At 45.8% G+C, this 22,500-nt stretch overlaps 1 protein-coding gene across 1 annotated transcript in view; it reads right to left on the reverse strand.

Moving 5' to 3' along the window:
• The window catches only part of LOC127922906 (beta-1,3-N-acetylglucosaminyltransferase lunatic fringe-like), a gene marked incomplete at its 3' end in the record, with an annotated part of 27,555 nt that extends 15,978 nt beyond the window's left edge, over positions 1-11,577 (reverse strand). Inside the window, exon 1 of the mRNA XM_052506861.1 lies at positions 11,304-11,577. Within this exon, the coding sequence (XP_052362821.1) occupies positions 11,304-11,564 (261 nt within the window). The remainder of the gene's footprint in view (positions 1-11,303) is intronic.
• Between the last annotated feature and the right edge of the window lie 10,923 nt (positions 11,578-22,500).

Genomic DNA, 22,500 nt, shown 5'->3' on the forward strand with positions numbered 1-22,500 from the left:
GGCTGTACCTAACACTAGTCAGCCAGGCTGTACCTAACACTAGTCAGCCAGGCTGTACCTAACACTAGTCAGCCAGGCTGTACCTAACACTAGTCAGCCAGGCTGTACCTAACACTAGTCAGCCAGGCTGTACCTAACACTAGTCAGCCAGGTTGTACCTAACACTAGTCAGCCAGGCTGTACCTAACACTAGTCAGCCAGGCTGTACCTAACACTAGTCAGCCAGGCTGTACCTAACACTAGTCAGCCAGGTTGCTTATGACCCACTGCGAATTCTGACGTCCATCCAGGTAAGCAGGACGTCAGGAGACGACTGCAAAACCGTCCACTAGGGGGCGACGGTGAGCAAAATTAGCTTCAAGTAGACTTGGATGTTGTGGAAATGGATGGTAGATAGAGATGGGAGGAAACACGGACACAGTTACATATTGCAATATTATTTTTAGAGGATATTATATTGATACTTTATATTTTTTGTTAGGTAGCATTGGTTAGGACTAGTCGGCTGTACCTGACACTAGTCGGCTGTCGGCTGTACCTGGCACTAGTCGGCTGTACCTGACACTAGTCGGCTGTACCTGGCACTAGTCGGCTGTACCTGGCACTAGTCGGCTGTACCTGGAACTAGTCGGCTGTACCTGGCACTAGTCGGCTGTACCTGGCACTAGTCGGCTGTACCTGACACTAGTCGGCTGTACCTGGCACTAGTCGGCTGTACCTGGCACTAGTCGGCTGTACCTGGCACTAGTCGGCTGTTCCTGGCACTAGTCGGCTGTTCCTGGCACTAGTCGGCTGTACCTGGCACTAGTCGGCTGTACCTGGAACTAGTCGGCTGTACCTGGCACTAGTCGGCTGTACCTGACACTAGTCGGCTGTACCTGACACTAGTCGGCTGTACCTGACACTAGTCGGCTGTACCTGGCACTAGTCGGCTGTACCTGGCACTAGTCGGCTGTACCTGGCACTAGTCGGCTGTACCTGGCACTAGTCGGCTGTACCTGGCACTAGTCGGCTGTACCTGGCACTAGTCGGCTGTACCTGGCACTAGTCGGCTGTACCTGACACTAGTCGGCTGTACCTGACACTAGTCGGCTGTACCTGGCACTAGTCGGCTGTACCTGGCACTAGTCGGCTGTACCTGGCACTAGTCGGCTGTACCTGGCACTAGTCGGCTGTACCTGGCACTAGTCGGCTGTACCTGGCACTAGTCGGCTGTACCTGGCACTAGTCGGCTGTACCTGACACTAGTCGGCTGTACCTGACACTAGTCGGCTGTACCTGACACTAGTCGGCTGTACCTGGCACTAGTCGGCTGTACCTGGCACTAGTCGGCTGTACCTGACACTAGTCGGCTGTACCTGACACTAGTCGGCTGTACCTGACACTCAGTCGGCTGTACCTGACACTAGTCGGCTGTACCTGACACTAGTCGGCTGTACCTGACACTAGTCGGCTGTACCTGGCACTAGTCGGCTGTACCTGGACACTAGTCGGCTGTACCTGGCACTAGTCGGCTGTACCTGGCACTAGTCGGCTGTACCTGACACTAGTCGGCTGTACCTGACACTAGTCGGCTGTACCTGACACTAGTCGGCTGTACCTGACACTAGTCGGCTGTACCTGACACTAGTCGGCTGTACCTGACACTAGTCGGCTGTACCTGACACTAGTCGGCTGTACCTGACACTAGTCGGCTGTACCTGACACTAGTCGGCTGTACCTGACACTAGTCGGCTGTACCTGGCACTAGTCGGCTGTACCTGACACTAGTCGGCTGTACCTGACACTCGTCTATGATGACATTATATAGTATCCTCTATAAGGACATAGTTTTACCAGTCTGTTGTAGATCAGCTCTATGATGACATTATATAGTATCTCTATAAGGACATAGTTCTACCAGTCTGTTGTAGATCAGCTCTATGATGACATTATATAGTATCCTCTATAAGGACATAGTTCTACCAGTCTGTTGTAGATCAGCTCTATGATGACATTATATAGTATCCTCTATAAGGACATAGTTCTACCAGTCTGTTGTAGATCAGCACTATGATGACATTATATAGTATCCTCTGTACGTCCTTTTTAAAGAAACATGACTGTTCTTTCTGATTCACTTTGATTTCGGACACAAGCCCGGAGAGAAGAAAAAGGGGAGAGAGAAAGAGAGCTCTTCTCCGTTTTCATTCCTTCTCCGACGTCCTCTGATCTGCCTACCGGGAATAATCTCCATCGGCTCCAGTTTAACTTTACAGGTTTACTGTCTGACTGTCTCGCGCTTGGGTCAGAGCGTGGAGGCAGTGAAAGTGAGCCGGCGTAACTAATCGTGTTGAAGGGGTATTTCAAGGAGAGGAGGGTTTGGGGTTTCTTGGGGTTACCCCTGGGAACATACACCATGAAGCCTTCTGTTGAATGCAGATGCATCGGTAGCCTCACTGAAACTGTAGCGTACACGTCGTTGTTCTAACTACATTTTGATTAGAGTCATTCAGAGCAACAGTCAGTTAAACTGTCCTCTATACAGTAGCTGTGGGTAGACTAGGACAAACACAGTCAGTTAAACTGTCCTCTATACAGTAGCTGTGGGTAGACTAGGACAAACACAGATCACAGTCAGTTAAACTGTCCTCTATACAGTAGCTGTGGGTAGACTAGGACAAACACAGATCACAGTCAGTTAAACTGTCCCCTATACAGTAGCTGTGGGTAGACTAGGACAAACACAGTCAGTTAAACTGTCCTCTATACAGTAGCTGTGGGTAGACTAGGACAAACACAGTCAGTTAAACTGTCCTCTATACAGTAGCTGTGGGTAGACTAGGACAAACACAGTCAGTTAAACTGTCCTCTATACAGTAGCTGTGGGTAGACTAGGACAAACACACATCACAGTCAGTTAAACTGTCCTCTATACAGTAGCTGTGGGTAGACTAGGACAAACACAGTCCAGTTAACCTGTCCTCTATACAGTAGCTGTGGGTAGACTAGGACAAACACAGATCACAGTCAGTTAAACTGTCCTCTATACAGTAGCTGTGGGTAGACTAGGACAAACACAGTCAGTTAACCTGTCCTCTATACAGTAGATGTGGGTAGACTAGGACAAACACAGTCAGTTAACCTGTCCTCTATACAGTAGATGTGGGTAGACTAGGACAAACACAGTCAGTTAAACTGTCCTCTATACAGTAGCTGTGGGTAGACTAGGACAAACACAGTCAGTTAACCTGTCCTCTATACAGTAGATGTGGGTAGACTAGGACAAACACAGTCAGTTAAACTGTCCTCTATACAGTAGCTGTGGGTAGACTAGGACAAACACACATCACAGTCAGTTAAACTGTCCTCTATACAGTAGCTGTGGGTAGACTAGGACAAACACAGATCACAGTCAGTTAAACTGTCCTCTATACAGTAGCTGTGGGTAGACTAGGACAAACACAGTCAGTTAAACTGTCCTCTATACAGTAGCTGTGGGTAGACTAGGACAAACACAGTCAGTTAAACTGTCCTCTATACAGTAGCTGTGGGTAGACTAGGACAAACACAGTCCAGTTAAACTGTCCTCTATACAGTAGCTGTGGGTAGACTAGGACAAACACAGATCACAGTCAGTTAAACTGTCCTCTATACAGTAGCTGTGGGTAGACTAGGACAAACACAGATCACAGTCAGTTAAACTGTCCTCTATACAGTAGCTATGGGTAGACTAGGACAAACACAGTCAGTTAAACTGTCCTCTATACAGTAGCTGTGGGTAGACTAGGACAAACACAGATCACAGTCAGTTAAACTGTCCTCTATACAGTAGATGTGGGTAGACTAGGACAAACACAGTCAGTTAAACTGTCCTCTATACAGTAGCTGTGGGTAGACTAGGACAAACACAGTCAGTTAACCTGTCCTCTATACAGTAGCTGTGGGTAGACTAGGACAAACACAGTCAGTTAAACTGTCCTCTATACAGTAGCTGTGGGTAGACTAGGACAAACACAGTCAGTTAACCTGTCCTCTATACAGTAGCTGTGGGTAGACTAGGACAAACACAGTCAGTTAAACTGTCCTCTATACAGTAGCTGTGGGTAGACTAGGACAAACACAGTCAGTTAAACTGTCCTCTATACAGTAGCTGTGGGTAGACTAGGACAAACACAGTCAGTTAAACTGTCCTCTATACAGTAGTTGTGGGTAGACTAGGACAAACACAGTCAGTTAAACTGTCCTCTATACAGTAGCTGTGGGTAGACTAGGACAAACACAGTCAGTTAAACTGTCCTCTATACAGTAGCTGTGGGTAGACTAGGACAAACACAGATCACAGTCAGTTAAACTGTCCTCTATACAGTAGCTGTGGGTAGACTAGGACAAACACAGTCAGTTAAACTGTCCTCTATACAGTAGCTGTGGGTAGACTAGGACACATCACAGTCAGTTAAACTGTCCTCTATACAGTAGCTGTGTGGGTAGACTAGGACAAACACAGATCACAGTCAGTTAAACTGTCCTCTATACAGTAGCTGTGGGTAGACTAGGACACAGATCACAGTCAGTTAACCTGTCCTCTATACAGTAGTTGTGGTAGACTAGGACAAACACAGTCAGTTAAACTGTCCTCTATACAGTAGCTGTGGGTAGACTAGGACAAACACAGATCACAGTCAGTTAAACTGTCCTCTATACAGTAGCTGTGGGTAGACTAGGACAAACACAGTCAGTTAAACTGTCCTCTATACAGTAGCTGTGGTAGACTAGGACAAACACAGTCAGTTAAACTGTCCTCTATACAGTAGCTGTGGGTAGACTAGGACAAACACAGATCACAGTCAGTTAAACTGTCCTCTATACAGTAGCTGTGGGTAGACTAGGACAAACACAGATCACAGTCAGTTAACCTGTCCTCTATACAGTAGCTGTGGGTAGACTAGGACAAACACAGATCACAGTCAGTTAACCTGTCCTCTATACAGTAGCTGTGGGTAGACTAGGACAAACACAGTCAGTTAAACTGTCCTCTATACAGTAGCTGTGGGTAGACTAGGACAAACACAGATCACAGTCAGTTAACCTGTCCTCTATACAGTAGCTGTGGGTAGACTAGGACAAACACAGATCACAGTCTGTTAAACTGTCCTCTATACAGTAGCTGTGGGTAGACTAGGACAAACACAGTCAGTTAAACTGTCCTCTATACAGTAGCTGTGGGTAGACTAGGACAAACACAGTCAGTTAAACTGTCCTCTATACAGTAGCTGTGGGTAGACTAGGACAAACACAGATCACAGTCAGTTAAACTGTCCTCTATACAGTAGCTGTGGGTAGACTAGGACAAACACAGATCACAGTCAGTTAACCTGTCCTCTATACAGTAGCTGTGGGTAGACTAGGACAAGCACAGATCACAGTCAGTTAAACTGTCCTCTATACAGTAGCTGTGGGTAGACTAGGACAAACACAGATCACAGTCAGTTAACCTGTCCTCTATACAGTAGATGTGGGTAGACTAGGACAAACACAGTCAGTTAAACTGTCCTCTATACAGTAGCTGTGGGTAGACTAGGACAAACACAGATCACAGTCAGTTAAACTGTCCTCTATACAGTAGCTGTGGGTAGACTAGGACAAACACAGTCAGTTAAACTGTCCTCTATACAGTAGCTGTGGGTAGACTAGGACAAACACAGTCAGTTAAACTGTCCTCTATACAGTAGCTGTGGGTAGACTAGGACAAACACAGATCACAGTCAGTTAAACTGTCCTCTATACAGTAGCTGTGGGTAGACTAGGACAAACACAGATCACAGTCAGTTAAACTGTCCTCTATACAGTAGCTGTTGGTAGACTAGGACAAACACAGATCACAGTCAGTTAACCTGTCCTCTATACAGTAGCTGTGGGTAGACTAGGACAAACACAGTCAGTTAAACTGTCCTCTATACAGTAGCTGTGGGTAGACTAGGACAAACACAGATCACAGTCAGTTAACCTGTCCTCTATACAGTAGCTGTGGGTAGACTAGGACAAACACAGATCACAGTCTGTTAAACTGTCCTCTATACAGTAGCTGTGGGTAGACTAGGACAAACACAGTCAGTTAAACTGTCCTCTATACAGTAGCTGTGGGTAGACTAGGACAAACACAGTCAGTTAAACTGTCCTCTATACAGTAGCTGTGGGTAGACTAGGACAAACACAGATCACAGTCAGTGTGGTCCTTCTGTAGCTCAGTTGGTAGAGCATGGGCTTGTAACGCCAGGGTAGTGGGTTCGATCCCCGGGACCACCCATACGTAGAATGTATGCACACATGACTGTAAGTCGCCTTGGATAAAAGCGTCTGCTAAATGGCATATATTATTATTATTATAGTTAAACTGTCCTCTATACAGTAGCTGTGGGTAGACTAGGACAAACACAGTCAGTTAAACTGTCCTCTATACAGTAGCTGTGGGTAGACTAGGACAAACACAGTCAGTTAAACTGTCCTCTATACAGTAGCTGTGGGTAGACTAGGACAAACACAGTCAGTTAAACTGTCCTCTATACAGTAGCTGTTGGTAGACTAGGACAAACACAGTCAGTTAACCTGTCCTCTATACAGTAGCTGTGGGTAGACTAGGACAAACACAGTCAGTTAAACTGTCCTCTATACAGTAGCTGTGGGTAGACTAGGACAAACACAGTCAGTTAAACTGTCCTCTATACAGTAGCTGTGGGTAGACTAGGACAAACACAGATCACAGTCAGTTAAACTGTCCTCTATACAGTAGCTGTTGGTAGACTAGGACAAACACAGATCACAGTCAGTTAATCTGTCCTCTATACAGTAGCTGTGGGTAGACTAGGACAAACACAGATCACAGTCAGTTAAACTGTCCTCTATACAGTAGCTGCTGGTAGACTAGGACAAACACAGATCACAGTCAGTTAATCTGTCCTCTATATAGTAGCTGTGGGTAGACTAGGACAAACACAGTCAGTTAAACTGTCCTCTATACAGTAGCTGTGGGTAGACTAGGACAAACACAGATCACAGTCAGTTAAACTGTCCTCTATACAGTAGCTGTTGGTAGACTAGGACAAACACAGTCAGTTAAACTGTCCTCTATACAGTAGCTGTGGGTAGACTAGGACAAACACAGATCACAGTCAGTTAAACTGTCCTCTATACAGTAGCTGTGGGTAGACTAGGACAAACACAGTCAGTTAAACTGTCCTCTATACAGTAGCTGTGGGTAGACTAGGACAAACACAGTCAGTTAAACTGTCCTCTATACAGTAGCTGTGGGTAGACTAGGACAAACACAGTCAGTTAAACTGTCCTCTATACAGTAGCTGTGGGTAGACTAGGACAAACACAGATCACAGTACGTTAAACTGTCCTCTATACAGTAGCTGTGGGTAGACTAGGACAAACACAGATCACAGTCAGTTAAACTGTCCCTCTATACAGTAGCTGTGGGTAGACTAGGACAAACACAGTCAGTTAAACTGTCCTCTATACAGTAGCTGTGGGTAGACTAGGACAAACACAGTCAGTTAAACTGTCCTCTATACAGTAGCTGTGGGTAGACTAGGACAAACACAGATCACAGTCAGTTAAACTGTCCTCTATACAGTAGCTGTGGGTAGACTAGGACAAACACAGATCACAATCAGTTAAACTGTCCTCTATACAGTAGCTGTGGGTAGACTAGGACAAACACAGATCACAGTCAGTTAAACTGTCCTCTATACAGTAGCTGTGGGTAGACTAGGACAAACACAGTCCAGTCAGTTAAACTGTCCTCTATACAGTAGCTGTGGGTAGACTAGGACAAACACAGTCAGTTAAACTGTCCTCTATACAGTAGCTGGGGGGACTAGGACAAACACACAGCACAGTCAGTTAAACTGTCCTCTATACAGTAGCTGTGGGTAGACTAGGACAAACACAGTCAGTTAAACTGTCCTCTATACAGTAGCTGTGGGTAGACTAGGACAAACACAGTCAGTTAAACTGTCCTCTATACAGTAGCTGTGGGTAGACTAGGACAAACACAGTCAGTTAAACTGTCCTCTATACAGTAGCTGTGGGTAGACTAGGACGAACACAGATCACAGTCAGTTAAACTGTCCTCTATACAGTAGCTGTGGGTAGACTAGGACAAACACAGTCAGTTAAACTGTCCTCTATACAGTAGCTGTGGGTAGACTAGGACAAACACAGATCACAGTCAGTTAAACTGTCCCTCTATACAGTAGCTGTGGGTAGACTAGGACAAACACACATCACAGTCAGTTAAACTGTCCTCTATACAGTAGCTGTGGGTAGACTAGGACAAACACAGTCAGTTAAACTGTCCTCTATACAGTAGCTGTGGGTAGACTAGGACAAACACAGATCACAGTCAGTTAAACTGTCCTCTATACAGTAGCTGTGGGTAGACTAGGACAAACACAGTCAGTTAAACTGTCCTCTATACAGTAGCTGTTGGTAGACTAGGACAAACACAGATCACAGTCAGTTAAACTGTCCCTCTATACAGTAGCTGTGGGTAGACTAGGACAAACACAGTCAGTTAAACTGATCTCTATACAGTAGCTGTGGGTAGACTAGGACAAACACAGATCACAGTCAGTTAAACTGTCCTCTATACAGTAGCTGTGGGTAGACTAGGACAAACACAGATCACAGTCAGTTAAACTGTCCTCTATACAGTAGCTGTGGGTAGACTAGGACAAACACACAGATCACAGTCAGTTAAACTGTCCTCTATACAGTAGCTGTGGGTAGACTAGGACAAACACAGTCGGTTAAACTGTCCTCTATACAGTAGCTGTGGGTAGACTAGGACAAACACAGTCAGTTAAACTGTCCTCTATACAGTAGCTGTGGGTAGACTAGGACAAACACAGTCAGTTAAACTGTCCTCTATACAGTAGCTGTGGGTAGACTAGGACAAACACAGTCAGTTAAACTGTCCTCTATACAGTAGCTGTGGGTAGACTAGGACAAACACAGTCAGTTAAACTGTCCTCTATACAGTAGCTGTGGGTAGACTAGGACAAACACAGATCACAGTCAGTTAAACTGTCCTCTATACAGTAGCTGTGGGTAGACTAGGACAAACACAGTCAGTTAAACTGTCCTCTATACAGTAGCTGTGGGTAGACTAGGACAAACACAGATCACAGTCAGTTAAACTGTCCTCATACAGTAGCTGTGGGTAGACTAGGACAAACACACATCACAGTCAGTTAAACTGTCCTCTATACAGTAGCTGTGGGTAGACTAGGACAAACACAGTCAGTTAAACTGTCCTCTATACAGTAGCTGTGGGTAGACTAGGACAAACACAGATCACAGTCAGTTAAACTGTCCTCTATACAGTAGCTGTGGGTAGACTAGGACAAACACAGTCAGTTAAACTGTCCTCTATACAGTAGCTGTTGGTAGACTAGGACAAACACAGATCACAGTCAGTTAAACTGTCCTCTATACAGTAGCTGTGGGTAGACTAGGACAAACACAGTCAGTTAAACTGATCTCTATACAGTAGCTGTGGGTAGACTAGGACAAACACAGATCACAGTCAGTTAAACTGTCCTCTATACAGTAGCTGTGGGTAGACTAGGACAAACACAGATCACAGTCAGTTAAACTGTCCTCTATACAGTAGCTGTGGGTAGACTAGGACAAACACACATCACAGTCAGTTAAACTGTCCTCTAGATACAGTAGCTGTTGGTAGACTAGGACAAACACAGTCAGTTAAACTGTCCTCTATACAGTAGCTGTGGGTAGACTAGGACAAACACAGTCAGTTAAACTGTCCTCTATACAGTAGCTGTGGGTAGACTAGGACAAACACACATCACAGTCAGTTAAACTGTCCTCTATACAGTAGCTGTGGGTAGACTAGGACAAACAAACACAGTCAGTTAAACTGTCCTCTATACAGTAGCTGTGGGCAGACTAGGACAGATCACAGTCAATTAAACTGTCCTAACTACTACAGTAGCTGTGGGTAGACTAGGACAAACACAGTCAGTTAAACTGTCCTCTATACAGTAGCTGTGGGTAGACTAGGACAAACACAGATCACAGTCAGTTAAACTGTCCTCTATACAGTAGCTGTGGGTAGACTAGGACAACATTGATCACAGTCAGTTAAACTGTCCTCTATACAGTAGCTGTGGGTAGACTAGGACAAACACAGATCACAGTCAGTTAAACTGTCCTCTATACAGTAGCTGTGGGTAGACTAGGACAAACACACATCACAGTCAGTTAAACTGTCCTCTATACAGTAGCTGTGGGTAGACTAGGACAAACACAGATCACAGTCAGTTAAACTGTCGTCTATACAGTAGCTGTGGGTAGACTAGGACAAACACAGTCAGTTAAACTGTCCTCTATACAGTAGCTGTGGGTAGACTAGGACAAACACAGTCAGTTAAACTGTCCTCTATACAGTAGCTGTGGGTAGACTAGGACAAACACAGATCACAGTCATACTGTAGTAAGTCAAACTTTCCTAAATAAAGCTGTTATCAGTAAAGTCAGGTACTTGTAAGAAAAGTGTTACTGTGAAGTTTCCCTCTGTGCGAGTTGAGGCTCCGCTACTTACAGTTCAGCCTAATGATCCCCGTAGCCTAGCAACCATGACATGTTCCGTTCCCTCGGTAATATAATGCCACTAATGTGTGTGTGTGTTTATTTCTAATTATTCAAACTAGTCTTTAGATGCATTGGTAATATAATACCACTAATGTGTGTGTGTTTATTTCTAATTATTCAAACTAGTTTTTAGATGCATTGGTAATATAATACCACTAATGTGTGTGTGTTTAATTCTAATTATTCAAACTAGTTTTTAGATGCATTGGTAATATAATACCACTAATGTGTGTGTGTTTATTTCTAATTATTCAAACTAGTTTTTAGATGCATTGGTAATATAATACCACTAATGTGTGTGTGTTTATTTCTAATTATTCAAACTAGTTTTTAGATGCATTGGTAATATAATACCACTAATGTGTGTGTGTTTATTTCTAATTATTCAAGCTAGTTTTGCTCCCGTTTTCCTCTAAGAATTGAAAAGTATCTGTCCTATCACCTGTTGCATGTTTGATGGTCATCTAATTTCACAAACTTCTACAATAGCAACGTGTCCAATAGGTTCGCCCGGCAGTTCAGAGCGTTATAGTCGAAAGGTTGCTGGTTCAAACCGCAGAGCCGACTGGGGTGAAATATGTGTCATTTTGTCCTTGAGGAAAGGCGCTTCATTCCTGTAAGTGTAACGTTTTTCTTATTACCTGTAGCATGTTTGTAGAGATCCATGTGTCCAGCAGTAGATCCAGCCTGGTGTGGTGATATTTCTTGGTGGTTTTCACCGCTATGAACACATCCGCCGGACTGAGCTCCTCCACCGGTGTAGGATCCTTCACTGCTCTGTGCTCCACCGCCCGCTTCCCCCGGCTCAACTCACTGAAGTACGCCGAGAAACCCTTGACCTGGGTCGCCTGACATTTCTCCCCGACCCGATCCTCGGCTGGAGCTTGGTTATTATTATTCATGCTGTTTAAACTTTGCAGGAGCGAGTCCCGAACTCTCTCCCGGTGGAACCTTCCTCCACGAGAGTCCCCCGGTGTTTGATAACGGCGACGAGAAGAAACATCATCACGAGGCAGGTGAACGGGCTCCTCCAGCAGTGGAGGCTGTTTCTCCAGACACCTTCTGACATCTTTTTCCAGTTTAAATCTAAAATAGATAGTTTATAATCACATACAATGGTGAGCGGTGCAAGCATTGACAATACAAGTGCACGTCTATTCCACTGCGACAAAACTCACAGACTAGACAGACATCTGACTGTTCATCCTGGTTTTCTTCACTCTCTCTCTCCGTCTCTCTCTAGATTACTGGACAGTTCCACTCTCTAACATTCGGTTATAACGGCAGCTACCAGAGGGAAGAGCCACGCCTGTAGGCGGGACTCAGTCTCCTCTCCAGCCACTGGCCGCTCTGAGCGCACTCTGTTTGGGCGTGACCGAGGAGCAAGAGGCGGTCCGGGCACTTGGAAGACTTCAGTTCTCAATCAAAATATAACTAAATCTACAATTACAGTACAGCACAGCACAGCACAGCACAGCACAGCACAGCACAGCACAGTACAGTACAGTACAGCACAGTACAGCACAGCACAGTACAGCACAGCACAGTACAGTACAGCACAGCACAGCACAGCACAGTACAGTACAGCACAGCACAGCACAGCACAGCACAGTACAGCACAGCACAGCACAGCACAGCACAGTACAGCAGTACAGCACAGCACAGTACAGCACAGCACAGCACAGTACAGTACAGTACTGTACACAGCACAGCACAGCACAGCACAGCTGGCCAGCACAGCACAGCACAGCAAGCCAGCTTTGCCTATAAAAGCGTCTGCTAAATTACATATATTACAGCACAGCACAGCACACAGCACAGCACAGCACACAGCACACAGCACAGCACAGCACAGCACAGTACAGCACAGTACTGTACAGCAAATTATTATTATACAGTTGTATCAACTATCATTCTATGCATAATAATGTATCCCAAATAAGTTTACAATGAAAATGTAAATTAACTATATATATATATTTCAATAACTTATTTGTTAACTAATACATGTATTAATAGATGAATATGTAGCTCAGGGAGAAAATACTTGTCTCGGTTGGAACGTCTCGGCGTTCTGTTCTGTTCTGTTCTGCGTTCTGTTCTGCGCTCTGTTCTGCGCTCTGTTCTGCGTTCTGTTCTGCGCTCTTTTCTGCGCTCTATTCTGCGTTCTGTTCTGCGTTCTGTTCTGCGCTCTGTTCTGCGCTCTGTTCTGCGCTCTGTTCTGCGCTCTTTCTGCGTTCTGTTCTGTTCTGTTCTGCGCTCTGTTCTGCGCTCTGTTCTGCTCTGTTCTGTTCTGTTCTGCGCTCTTTTCTGCGCTCTATTCTGCGCTCTGTTCTGCGTTCTGTTCTGCGTTCTGTTTCTGTTCTGCGCTCTGTTCTGCGTTCTGTTCTGCGCTCTGTTCTGCGCTCTGTTATGCGTTCTGTTCTGCGTTCTGTTCTGCGCTCTGTTCTGCGTTCTGTTCTGCGCTCTGTTCTGCGCTCTGTTATGCGTTCTGTTCTGCGTTCTGTTCTGCGCTCTGGAATGTTGGCGGCCGCGGTCTCTTGCAGACAGATGTTGGAGCAGCGCATGACAGCGGCGTGTATGTAGTGCTGCCAACCAGAGGAGATGACAGATCGCACACACACACACACACACACACACACACACACACACACACACACACACACACACACACACACACACACACACACACACACACACACACACACACACACACACACACACACACACACACACACACACTGCCAGTGTAGTTGTGCCAGCAAGCATGGTTCCAAATCCAGTGGTCGGTGGAATGTTTCCTCTTCAACAATAAAGTGCTTGTCTGAGCAACTTTTTTCAACACACACAACACACACACACACACACACACACACACACACACACACACACACACACACACACACACACACACACACACACACACAACACACACACGGAGAAAACACACACACACACACACACACACACACACACACACACACACACACACACACACACACACACACACACACACACACACACACACACACACACACACACACACACACACACGCACACAAACAGCCCGACAGCATTAAATCTGTTCCGTCCAAATACACACCCTGTGCCAGCATGAGTGTGTGCGCGTGTGTGTGTGTAATGGATGTGAAGTACCAACTAATGAGCTGATAATACACTGTGATGTGTACCACGGCTGGCCTGGATCTAGTCAGTTAAACCTCTCACTCTCTCTCTCACTCTCGCTCTCTGTCCCTCTCTGTCTCTCTCTCTCACTCTCGCTTCTCCCTCCTTCTCCTCTCTGTCACTCACTCTCTCTCTCTCTCTCTCTCTCTCTCTCTCTCTCTCTCTCTCTCTCTCTCACTCTCGCTCTCTGTCTCTCTCTCACTCTCTCCCTCTCTCTCCCTCTCTGTCACTCTCTCTCTCTCTCTCGCTCTCGCTCTGTCTCGCTTCTCTGTCCCTCTCTGTCTCTCTCTCTCTCACTCTCGCTCTCTCCCTCTCTCCCCCTCTCTGTCACTCTCTCTCTCTCACTCTCGCTCTCTGTCTCTCTCTCACTCTCGCTCTCTCCCTCTCTCCCTCTCTGTCACTCTCTCACTCTCTCTCTCTCTCGTCTCGCTCTCTCCCTCTCTCTCTCTCTCTCTCTCTCTCTCTCTCTCTCTCTCTCTCTCTCTCTCTCTCTCTCTCTCTCTCTCTCTCTCTCGCTTTTCTCGCTCGCTCTCGCTCTCTCCTCTCTCCTTCTCTGTCATCTCTCTCACTCTCCTTCTCTGTCACTCTCTCTCACTCTCTCTCTGTCGCTCTCTCTCTCTCTCTCTCGCTCATCTTCTCCTCCTCTGGTTTTATCTCCACAACGTTCCAGAATTCCCAGATCAAGGTCATGGTTTTCCGAGTTCAGGAGGTCAGAAGTATCACTGTCTCCATTACAATACAGTAACATTACAATACAGTGACATTACAATACAGTAACATTACAATACAGTGACATTACAGTACAGTAACATTACAATACAGTGACATTACAATACAGTAACATTACAGTACAGTAACATTACAATACAGTAAACATTACAATACAGTGACATTACAGTACAGTAACATTACAATACAGTGACATTACAGTACAGTAACATTACAGTACAGTGACATTACAATACAGTAACATACCACGTACAGTGACATACCAAGTGCAGTGACATTACAATACAGTAACATTACAATACAGTAACATTACAATACAGTAACATTACAATACAGTAACATTACAATACAGTGACATTACAGTACAGTAACATTACAATACAGTAACATTACAATACAGTAACATTACAATACAGTAACATTACAATACAGTAACATTACAGTACAGTAACATTACAATACAGTGACATTACAATACAGTAACATTACAATACAGTAACATTACAATACAGTGACATTACAATACAGTAACATACCACGTACAGTGACATACCAAGTGCAGTGACATTACAATACAGTAACATTAAAGTACAGTAACATTACAATACAGTAACATTACAATACAGTAACATACAGAGTACAGTAACATTACAATACAGTAACATTACAATACAGTGACATTACAGTAACATTACAATACAGTAACATGGCAATACAGTAACATTACAATAGAGTAACATTACAGTACAGTAACATTACAGTACAGTAACATTACAATACACGCACACAAGTGCACACACCATCCTGGTCCTCCCTTCCTCCTCTGAGGAGCCTCCACTGGTGCGTGCTTGCATAAGAGTATGTGTGTGCGCTTGTGTGCGTGTATTGCCATGTTACTGTATTGTAATGGAGACAGTGAGACTTCTGACCTCTCTTACAGGCTGTATCACAGCAGTCTAAGGCACTGCATCTCAGTGCTAGAGGCGTCACTACAGACCCTGGTTTGATTCCAGGCTGTATCACAGCAGTCTAAGGCACTGCATCTCAGTGCTAGAGGCGTCACTACAGACCCTGGTTTGATTCCAGGCTGTATCACAGCAGTCTAAGGCACTGCATCTCAGTGCTAGAGGCATCACTACAGACCCTAGTTTGATTCCAGGCTGTATCACAGCAGTCTAAGGCACTGCATCTCAGTGCTAGAGGCATCACTACAGACCCTGGTTTGATTCCAGGCTGTATCACAGCAGTCTAAGGCACTGCATCTAGGTGCTAGAGGCATCACTACAGACCCTAGTTTGATTCCAGGCTGTATCACAGCAGTCTAAGGCACTGCATCTAGGTGCTAGAGGCATCACTACAGACCCGGGTTTGATTCCAGTCGGTATCACAACCGGACGTGATTGGGAGTCCCATAGGGCGGCGCCAGGTTTTGTCCGGGGTATGCACACACAGCAGACACAGATACAGACACACACACACACACACACAACCACACACACACATACACACAGACACAGACACAGACACAACCACAACAGTCACGCACACGCACACGCACAGCACACACAGACACAGACCCAGACACACACACACATAATGTATACTGTTGTAATCACAGATGACCTGAAGTTGGGGGAATAGTTTCCTACCGCCGTCACAATACATGTCTCTCTCTCTCCTGTCGCTCTCCGTCTGTCCCTCTGTCCCCCTCTCTCTCTCTCTCTCTCTCTCTCTCTCTCTCTCTCACTCTCTCTCCTGTCGCTCTCCGTCTGTCTCTCTCACTCTCTCTCCTGTCGCTCTCCGTCTGTCTCTCTCTCTCTCTCTCTCTCTCTCTCTCTCTCTCTCTCTCTCTCTCTCTCTCCTGTCGCTCTCCGTCTGTCCCTCTGTCCCCCCCCCTCTCTCTCTCTCTCTCTCTCTCTCTCTCTCTCTCTCTCTCTCGCTCATCTTCTCCTCCTCTGGTTTTATCTCCACAACGTTCCAGAATTCCCAGATCAAGGTCATGGTTTTCCGAGTTTGTAGTGGGGACTTTTCCCTGGATGTCTCCACCCCCTCTGAGCTGATGTTTTACGACTAATAGAATCATATAAGACAGGGGGTCAGAAGTCTCACTGTCTCCATTACAATACAGTAACATTACAAGTACAGTGACATTACAATACAGCAACATTACAATACAGTAACATTACAGTACAGTAACATTACAATACAGTAACATTACAATACAGTAACATTACAATACAGTAACATTACAATACAGTAACATTACAATACAGTAACATTACAATACAGTAACATTACAATACAGTAACATTACAATACAGTAACATTACAATACAGTAACATTACAGTACAGTAACATTACAATACAGTAACATTACAATACAGTAACATACAGAGTACAGTAACATTACAATACAGTAACATTACAGTACAGTAACATTATAATACAGTAACATTACAGTACAGTAACATTACAATACAGTAACATTACAATACAGTAACATACAGAGTACAGTAACATTACAATACAGTAACATTACAGTACAGTAACATTATAATACAGTAACATTACAATACAGTAACATTACAATACAGTAACATTACAATACAGTAACATGCCAAGTACAGTAACATTACAATACAGTAACATACCAAGTACAGTGACATTACAATACAGTAACATTAAAATACAGTAACATTACAATACAGTAACATTACAATACAATACCATAACAGTACAGTAACATACCAAGTACAGTAACATTACAATACAGTGACATACCAAGTACAGTGACATTACAACAGAGTAACATTACAATACAGTAACATTAAAGTACAGTAACATTACAATACAGTAACATTACAATACAGTAACATTACAATACAGTGACATACCAAGTACACAGACCCAGACACACGCACGCACGCACGCACGCACGCACGCACGCACGCACGCACACACACACACACACACACACACACACACACACACACACACACACACACACACACACACACACACACACACACACACACACACACACACACACACACACACACACACACACACACACACACACACACACACACACACACACACATAATGTCTACTGTTGTAATCACAGATGACCTGAAGTTGGGGGAATAGTTTCCTACCGCCGTCAGAATACATGTCTCAGTTCGGAACCAACGGAGACGTTCTACAACACATCAATGGAATGACAACAACAAAGGACTTCTCCTCCTCTGGTTTGTGTCATTTCATTCCTCCGGAGCGAGGGATCAGTCCTAGACCACAACAGAGGAGGGGAAGGAGGGATGAAAGGAGGAGAGAAATGGAAGGAGAGACGGGAGAAGGTCATTGTCAGGAAGAGGGTTCTGTGGTTGCCATAACGTCTGCTTCGACTTGGGAATTCCAGAACACAATGTGATTTTGATTAAGGGAGCTTTTCCCAAAACAATCTCATCAGGAAAAGTTCTCTGAATCTCAGAAAGGGATGGAAACAGTTTGTCCATCCACGGTAGGGTTTGTAGCAAAAACATGCTGACAGGCACACACACAAGATTATGTTCAGAGAGATTTGGGTGGAAGGGGGGGGGGGAGAGAGACAGAGAGAGAGAGAGAGAGAGAGAGAGAGAGAGAGAGAGAGAGAGAGAGAGAGAGAGAGAGAGAGAGAGAGAGAGAGAGAGAGAGAGAGAGAGAGAGAGAGAGAGAGAGAGAGAGAGAGAGAGAGAGAGAGAGAGCGAGAGAGACAGAGAGAGAGAGAGCGGGAGAGACAGAGAGAGAGCGAGAGAGACAGAGAGAGAGCGGGAGAGACAGAGAGAGACAGAGAGAGAGACCGAGAGAGACAGAGAGAGAGAGAGAGAGAGAGACAGAGAGAGAGAGAGAGACATAGAGAGAGAGAGCGGGAGAGAGAGAGAGACAGAGAGAGAGAGAGAGAGAGAGAGACAGAGAGAGACAGAGAGAGAGACAGAGAGAGAGAGAGAGAGACAGAGAGAGAGACAGAGAGAGAGACAGAGAGAGAGAGAGAGAGACAGAGAGAGAGACAGAGAGAGAGATAGAGAGAGAGAGAGAGAGAGACAGAGAGAGAGAGAGAGAGAGACAGAGTGAGAGAGAGAGACCGAGAGAGACAGAGAGAGAGAGAGCGGGAGAGACAGAGAGAGACAGAGAGAGACAGAGAGAGACATAGAGAGAGAGAGCGGGAGAGACAGAGAGAGACAGAGAGAGACAGAGAGACAGAGAGAGACATAGAGAGAGAGAGACAGAGAGAGAGACAGAGAGAGAGACAGAGAGAGAGAGAGAGACAGAGAGAGAGACAGAGAGAGAGACAGAGAGAGACAGAGAGACAGAGAGAGAGACTGATTATTAAAATGCAAACTGTTTTATCTGCTAATGGAGAAGTTCCAGCCATGTCTGTGTTTGCTCAACTCTCCCAATGTGTGTGTGTGTGTGTGTGTGTGTGTGTGTGTGTGTGTGTGTGTGTGTGTGTGTGTGTGTGTGTGTGTGTGTGTGTGTGTGTGTGTGTGTGTGTGTGTGCGCGAGTCAACACAAAATTGTCCCAAGGACTGGGAATGTAAAACAGATCCTTATTTACTAAACCAGGATTCACCCCACATTGAGTGAGGAGAGAGAGAGAGAGGGAGAGAGAGGGAGGGAGGGGGAATAAATTGGGGTGAGAGAGAGGTGAGGGAGAAGAAAGAGTGATGGGAGAGAAAGAGGTGGGCGAGAGGGGAGGAAGAGAGAGAATAGCGGGGAGAGAGGAGGAGAGAGCGGGAGAGGGTGGGAGGGGATGAGAGGAGGAGAGAGAGGGAGGGGTGTGAGAGGGGGAGGAGAGAGGGAGGGGAATCAGTCCTAGACCACAACAGAGGAGTGGATAGAGGGATGAAAGCAGGAGAGAAATGGAAGGAGGGACGGTAGAGGGAGATGACTCCTGGTGGGATGAGGAGAGGTGGGGGGACAGGAGGTTTTGTCCCCACAAAACCACAGGAAAGTTCTGAATGATCTTATTTCTCCTTTCTCCCTCCCTCCTCCCTCCCTCCCTCCCTCATCTCCCCTCTTTCTTTTGTGTTTCTAGTTAGGCCCCAGTGTGTTTCTAGTTAGGTCCCAGTGTGTTAGGCCCCAGTGTTGTTTTTAGTTAGTTCAGTCCCAGTGTGTTTCTAGTTAGGCCCCAGTGTGTTTCTAGTTCGGTCCCAGTGTGTTTGTTAGGCCCCAGTGTGTTTCTAGTTAGGCCCCAGTGTGTTTCTAGTTAGGTCCCAGTGTGTTCTAGTTAGGTCCCAGTGTGTTTCTAGTTAGACCCCAGTGTGTTTCTAGTTAGGCCCCAGTGTGTTAGGCCCCAGTGTGTTTCTAGTTAGGCCCCAGTGTGTTAGGCCCCAGTGTGTTTCTAGTTAGGCCCCAGTGTTTAGGCCCCAGTGTGTTTCTAGTTAGGCCCCAGTGTGTCTGTTTCTAGTTAGGCCCCAGTGTGTTTGCCCCAGTTGTTTCTAGTTAGGTCCCAGTGTGTTTCTAGTTGGGCCCCAGTGTGTTAGGTCCCAGTGTGTTTCTAGTTAGGTCCCAGTGTGTTTCTAGTTAGGCCCCAGTGTGTTTCTAGTTAGGCCCCAGTGTGTTTCTAGTTAGGCCCCAGTGTGTTAGGTCCCAGTGTGTTTCTAGTTAGTCCCAGTGTGTTTCTAGTTAGGTCCCAGTGTGTTTCTAGTTAGGCCCCAGTGTGTTTCTAGTTAGGTCCCAGTGTGTTTCTGTTAGGCCCCAGTGTGTTTCTAGTTAGGTCCCAGTGTGTTTCTAGTTAGGTCCCAGTGTGTTTCTAGTTAGGTCCCAGTGTGTTTCTAGTTAGGTCCCAGTGTGTTTCTAGTTAGGTCCCAGTGTGTTTCTAGTTAGGCCCCAGTGTGTTTCTAGTTAGGCCCCAGTGTGTTAGGTCCCAGTGTGTTTCTAGTTAGGCCCCAGTGTGTTTCTAGTTAGGTCCCAGTGTGTTTCTAGTTAGGCCCCAGTGTGTTTCTAGTTAGGCCCCAGTGTGTTAGGCCCCAGTGTGTTTCTAGTTAGGTCCCAGTGTGTTAGGTCCCAGTGTGTTTCTAGTTAGGTCCCAGTGTGTTTCTAGTTAGGCCCCAGTGTGTTTCTAGTTAGGTCCCAGTGTGTTAGGCCCCAGTGTGTTTCTAGTTAGGTCCCAGTGTGTTAGGTCCCAGTGTGTTAGGTCCCAGTGTGTTTCTAGTTAGGCCCCAGTGTGTTTCTAGTTAGGCCCCAGTGTGTTTCTAGTTAGGTCCCAGTGTGTTTCTAGTTAGGCCCCAGTGTGTTTCTAGTTAGGTCCCAGTGTGTTTCTAGTTAGGTCCCAGTGTGTTTCTAGTTAGGCCCCAGTGTGTTTCTAGTTAGGCCCCAGTGTGTTTCTAGTTAGGTCCCAGTGTGTTTCTAGTTAGGCCCCAGTGTGTTTCTAGTTAGGTCCCAGTGTGTTAGGCCCTAGTGTGTTTCTCGTTAGGCCCCAGTGTGTTTCTAGTTAGGTCCCAGTGTGTTTCTAGTTAGGTCCCAGTGTGTTTCTAGTTAGGCCCCAGTGTGTTTCTAGTTAGGCCCCAGTGTGTTAGGTCCTAGTGTGTTTCTAGTTAGGTCCCAGTGTGTTTCTAGTTAGGCCCCAGTGTGTTTCTAGTTAGGTCCCAGTGTGTTTCTAGTTAGGCCCCAGTGTGTTAGGTCCCAGTGTGTTTCTAGTTAGGCCCCAGTGTGTTAGGCCCCAGTGTGTTTCTAGTTAGGCCCCAGTGTGTTTCTAGTTAGGCCCCAGTGTGTTTCTAGTGAGGTCCCAGTGTGTTTCTAGTTAGGTCCCAGTGTGTTAGGCCCCAGTGTGTTTCTAGTTAGGTCCCAGTGTGTTTCTAGTTAGGCCCCAGTGTGTTAGTTCCCAGTGTGTTTCTAGTTCGGTCCCAGTGTGTTAGTTCCCAGTGTGTTTCTAGTTAGGTCCCAGTGTGTTTCTAGTTAGGCCCCAGTGTGTTAGGTCCCAGTGTGTTTCTAGTTAGGCCCCAGTGTGTTAGGTCCCAGTGTGTTTCTAGTTAGGTCCCAGTGTGTTTCTAGTTAGGTCCCAGTATGTTAGGTCCCAGTGTGTTAGGTCCCAGTGTGTTTCTAGTTAGGTCCCAGTGTGTTTCTAGTTAGGTCCCAGTGTGTTTCTAGTTAGGTCCCAGTGTGTTTCTAGTTAGGTCCCAGTGTGTTTCTAGTTAGGTCCCAGTGTGTTAGGTCCCAGTGTGTTTCTAGTTAGGTCCCAGTGTGTTAGGTCCCAGTGTGTTTCTAGTTAGGTCCCAGTGTGTTTTAGGCCCCAGTGTGTTTCTAGTTAGGTCCCAGTGTGTTTCTAGTTAGGTCCCAGTGTGTTAGGTCCCAGTGTGTTAGGTCCCAGTGTGTTTCTAGTTAGGTCCCAGTGTGTTTCTAGTTAGGCCCCAGTGTGTTTCTAGTTAGGTCCCAGTGTGTTAGGTCCCTGTGTGTTTTTAGTTAGGCCCCAGTGTGTTAGGTCCCAGTGTGTTTCTAGTTAGGTCCCAGTGTGTTTCTAGTTAGGTCCCAGTGTGTTTCTAGTTAGGTCCCAGTGTGTTTCTAGTTAGGTCCCAGTGTGTTAGGTCCCAGTGTGTTTCTAGTTAGGTCCCAGTGTGTTAGGTCCCAGTGTGTTTCTAGTTAGGTCCCAGTGTTTTTCTAGTTAGGCCCCAGTGTGTTTCTAGTTAGGCCCCAGTGTGTTTCTAGTTAGGCCCCAGTGTGTTAGGTCCCAGTGTGTTTCTAGTTAGGCCCCAGTGTGTTAGGCCCTAGTGTGTTTCTAGTTAGGTCCCAGTGTGTTAGGCCCCAGTGTGTTTCTAGTTAGGCCCCAGTGTGTTTCTAGTTAGGCCCCAGTGTGTTAGGCCCCAGTGTGTTTCTAGTTAGGCCCCAGTGTGTTTCTAGTTAGGTCCCAGTGTGTTTCTAGTTAGGCCCCAGTGTGTTTCTAGTTG

This window comes from Oncorhynchus keta, unplaced genomic scaffold, assembly GCF_023373465.1.
Source record: "Oncorhynchus keta strain PuntledgeMale-10-30-2019 unplaced genomic scaffold, Oket_V2 Un_contig_27602_pilon_pilon, whole genome shotgun sequence".
Classification (NCBI taxonomy): domain Eukaryota; kingdom Metazoa; phylum Chordata; class Actinopteri; order Salmoniformes; family Salmonidae; genus Oncorhynchus; species Oncorhynchus keta.